Source organism: Phascolarctos cinereus, unplaced genomic scaffold, assembly GCF_003287225.1.
Source record: "Phascolarctos cinereus isolate Bilbo 61053 unplaced genomic scaffold, phaCin_HiC Scaffold_726;HRSCAF=1367, whole genome shotgun sequence".
Taxonomy (NCBI): Eukaryota; Metazoa; Chordata; class Mammalia; order Diprotodontia; family Phascolarctidae; genus Phascolarctos; species Phascolarctos cinereus.
The window spans coordinates 423,016,228-423,020,851 of NW_027556098.1; the positions used below are offsets into that span (position 1 = coordinate 423,016,228).

At 43.3% G+C, this 4,624-nt stretch overlaps 1 protein-coding gene across 1 annotated transcript; it reads right to left on the bottom strand.

Annotated features, from left to right (window-relative positions):
• Positions 1-2,211: 2,211 nt before the first annotated feature.
• On the bottom strand, positions 2,212-2,850 carry LOC110220103 (uncharacterized). Its single transcript, XM_021003989.2, has one exon. It carries the CDS (start codon positions 2,848-2,850, stop codon positions 2,212-2,214), a length of 639 nt encoding a protein of 212 aa, XP_020859648.1.
• Between the last annotated feature and the right edge of the window lie 1,774 nt (positions 2,851-4,624).

The window sequence follows — 4,624 nt, forward strand, 5'->3', positions numbered from 1 at the left end:
TGACTCAGACATTTTACAACACAGAGACACAAACAGACAATTAACAGGACAAACACAAACAGAGAGTGCAATGAACGAAAGGGAGAGGGGAAGTCCAAAAGCTTGAGGAGGCTTGTTAGAAGTCTCAATCACGAATAGGCTATTATTCCTGAGGAAGGGGGTTGGGGAATTTGCAAAGATCCAAGACTATCAGTGTGGCCCCTGTACACCTCTCCTAGGTGAGAGGGGCAAAGAGAGAGAAAGGAACTAGTCCTTGCAAGCCTTCCTCAGAGGCCCCTAAGGTTACTGACTCAAAGCGGCAGGTCCCAGTGAAGTGAAGGTCAGGGATCTGAGTCCCTTTAAGGCAGACTTTAAGGCAAAGGGATTAAACAGTGTGGGAAAGAGTGCTGAAACTGAAGCAGCTTTGCAGATCTAAGGGAAGAAGCTTCCGGTTCTCATGGTAATATTTTCAGTGCTGACAGTGAAAAACTTTCCCACTTTAGATGTCTGGTTAGGTTTTAAACTTAATTTATTTTTTCAGGTTTCAGATAAAGGAATATAGAACCTTCACCAAAGAGGACCAAGAAAATAAAGCCAAAGTGATCCCTGTGCCCAAGGAGGCACTTCGACTAAACCCATGGAAGTCCGAGGATGAGAGGTGGGAGTGAAAAGACTTACGCACACATGCAGCAAAGATGAGACTCCAGGAAAAAACGATCCTGTGGTACCACCAGGCAATGCTGTATTGGCTTACCAATCCTTATTGATGTCAACATGATGCTTCACGACTGAGTTGAAGGTAGCTTTGTGGATTCCACAGGATTCCAAATCTAAGAAGCATGGTTAGAAGAGAGCTTCTGGGCACAGGAAATGTCATTGCCAATGGTGATGACTTGAACATCTTTTCCAGAGAGAAGAGCAAGTGGCCGTCTCCTGCTCAAAGTCTAGGGCTATGTAACACAGCTTCTTGATGTCACCCATGATTTCTTTCTCAGCTTTGATAGTGAAACTCTACCCTCTCTTTCAGGATCTTCATGAGGCAGTCTGTCAGGTCACAGCCAGCTGGATCCAGGTAAAGTATGGCATGTGGGCATGACCTTATGTGAGCAGCACAAGGAGGTCACTGTATAGTATTATGGACCGTTGGGGTAATAAAAGCCTGACATGTGGTAAATACTGTAGAAATGAATTGTTACTACCTATTTAATTGACTGTACTTACTCCATACTCAATACTGGGTTTTCGATATAATTAGATAGAATGGCTAAAATGTCAAGGGAGATAGGATGACTGATTTTGCCTGTAACATCTTTGGAAAATGCATTCTTTTGAATAGTTTTCTCTTGTAACTTAAAAAAAAAGCTAGTAAGTTAGGTTACTTTTGATCTGGATGCTGTTAGATCATAAATGTATCTATTATAGAATGTGATGAAATACTTGAAAGGTTAATAATGGGTATATTTTGTTTTAATTAAAAAATTGATGAGAAGTGACTAGCTGTTGGGGGAAAAGTAGAGCAAAATCCTCTGAACAGCTCTTTGAGCTTCCTTTGGACTTCTTACTTAACCTGTGAAAAGCTCTCACCAGTCCTGCTGACAGTGTTCTGAGACTCTATCATGCTGCAGTTTAAGGCACTATGACCTTTCCCAGTCAAAGTAAGGAAACTTAGGGGTTAAACTTTAAATAAGAAGTGAGTTTCATCTGCCATCATTTAGGAAATCATGAAATCATATCTGTTAATCATTGGCATATACTAAAGTTACATTTGTTAACCACCTCTTCACTAGGTGTAAACTAGTGCCCAGTGTATTCCTGTAAGACTCCAGAATGTACTATGTGTACTGATTGTCCTCCTTATCCAACATTCCACCAGCTTGCCTTGAAAACATTTCCTGGGGTGGATTCTCCCTTCTCCTTACCTCAGAGGATTGAAACTTTTAAAGTCCTGTTGGTGAGCTATACTCTGAAGCCCACCTGCAGTGATCAGATGTACTCCCCCTTCCTCTGTCCTACCTGCAGATGAGAACAGGTGGGGAGTTTGAAAACCTATCAAATACTTTATTTAGATTTAATTTAGAACAGATGTACTTGTGGTAGATGTTGCCTCTGACAATTGTATTGAATGCAGCAAAAGGTTAATGACTATTGCATGAATTTGAACCAAGATTGTTAAAGATTATTGTCACATGAACACAATAATTGTATTCCGGCCTCACATGATGAATGAAGTTCCTAGGATTTCTTCCCAGTGTGAATTCTCTTATGTAAAGCAAGACTGGAGCAGAATTGGAAAGCCTTTACACATCGATTACATTGATTACATTCAAAAGGCCTCTCTCCAGTGTGGATTCTCTGACATGTAGCAAGATGGGACCTCTGTCTAAAACTCTTCCCACATTGATGACATTCAAAAGGTTTCTCTCCACTGTGGACTTTCTGATGTGCAGCAAGACTGGAGCTCTGGGTGAAAGTTTTTCCACATTGATTACACCCATAAGGCCATTCTCCACTGTGGATTCTCTGATGCTTAACAAGACTGGAGCACTGTGTGAAAGTTTTTCCGCTTTGATGACATCTATAAGCTTTCTCTCCAGTGTGAATTCTCTTATGTACATCAAGATTGGGACTCTGTGTGAAACTCTTATCACATTGATTGCATTGAAAAGGTTTCTCTCCAGTGTGGATTTTCTGATGGTCAATAAGTAGAGATTTGTAGCACACTGCCTTCCCACATTCATCACATTTATAAAACTTCTCCCCAGTATGAATCTTCTGAGGTCTATCAGGATCTGAGTTCCAACCAAAGGCCTTCTCACATTGAGCATATGTATATTTTTTTCTTCGAGCTTGTTTGGAAAGAGATGCTGACATGTCTCTTGCAGTAGGACGGAGCTCATGGAAAGCTGGAACTGTTATTTTTCTAAACGTTCTTTGCACAACCAATATGTGAGCAGAGTGTTTGGAACAAAGGAGCCATTTTCTAAATGCTCATTGACTTTGCCTAAGAAGGGGCTTCTTGGAGCAATTTTTGAAAATAGGCCAGTGCTGGGGGTGGGGTGGGAGAAGGAGGGTATTTTGTGTTTGTTCCTTTAAATATGAGAAGAGAAAATGAGTAGGAGGCCAGAGACAGTCCCTGAAAGAAGGGCAGAGCATAGAGGGGAGGTTAAAATGACACCACAGGAACCTAATTAGCCTGGGAAAATTGGAGCAAGGGAGAAAGTTGATGGTTGGATGAGGATTCCTTCAGGTCCCCAAAATGAGTTTGAAGGATTCTCCCAATTGAGCCTGGGCCCCAGCATGGGCTGGGGTGCTGTCCAAGGTAGGAGAGTAGCAGGGAACCAGGAAGCTGAGTTGGGACAGAGATGGTTTCATAGGCTGGAGTTCACTTTTCAAAGGGCCAGCTCTCAGAGGACCATGGGCCAGAGCCAAGAGGGGCCTCGGAGCTCCAAGCCCTCATTTTACCTGGAGGAATAAGGCTTAGAGCCATCACTGACTGGCTCAGGGTCACAGGGGCATTAAGGATCAGACAGGATTCCAGCCTGGGTCATAGATTCACAGCCAGTAGGGAATTCCAAGATCATTTTCTGACATCCCCTCAACTCTAAACATCCCTGAGGTTTTTTTCTGAGCTGATCTCCAGATCACAGGAATGCTGGTATATTTGACACCTGAAAGAGGCTTAGTTCCAGGTGACCAAATCCAGCCTCCTCATTTTACAAAAGAGAACACTGAAGTTCAGTGATTTAGCAGCCAAGGCTAAGTGGGTAGAACCCTGAGCCTGGAATCAGTTAGACCTGAGTCCTGTCCTAGCCAATATGCTGGGAAAATTACCGTACCTCTCAGGCTCAGTTTCTTCTTCTGTGAAATAGGGATAACAGCCCCTACCTGGCAGGGTTGTGAGAATCCCAGGAGATCACACATGTAAAGCACTAAATGAATACTAGAGATGATGGGGTGGGCCCAAGGCAAAATCTTAGCCCCTTGTTCCAAAGGGAATCTGACTCCCATTTGTCTACAGGCCCCAGCCCCTCATCTCCCTTTGAAAGCCCTACCTTAAGATCTTATGCCTTTCAAACTTCTTCCTTCCAGTTCCTCTCATTATCTCCATTTGTCTACAGGCCCCAGAAAACCCTTAAACTGTTAGGTTCCTTATCTGCTCCCCCTATCTCCCTTTGAAGGCCCTAGCCTCACCTTTTGATCTTATACAGATGCCTTCCAGTTCCCTTCATTTTCTATTCCCATTGTCTATTCAATCTCTCAAACCTTCCAATTGGAATTCTTACCTAGACCATTTTCCAAGCCCCCTCCTCTGGCCACTCAAAGTTACTTTAGCAAAAAAGTTACTATATAAGATCCACCCTGGCCCCCATTCAGAGGCTGAGAATCTCATGCCCAAAAGGCTGAGACTTCCTCATGCCTGCCTGTCCCCATGGGCATTACTAATGTTCATCTAATACACTTTGCTGTCCCTGCCTCTCTGGGTCCCATTCAAGGGGTCATAGTTCAGAACCTGGCAGATGCCAGGTTCAGTGGACTAGAGACCTTGGGTTGGTATACAGCCTGAGCAGTTATCTGGAAGTTGATGGCTCAGACCCTAGGAGAAAGGAACCTGGCAAGAATATTTAGTAAACATGGACCAAACAAA

Excerpts from the sequence above, each read along its gene's own strand:
- LOC110220103 (XM_021003989.2), bottom strand. The coding sequence starts at position 2,850 with ATGTCAGCATCTCTTTCCAAACAAGCTCGAAGAAAAAAATATACATAT.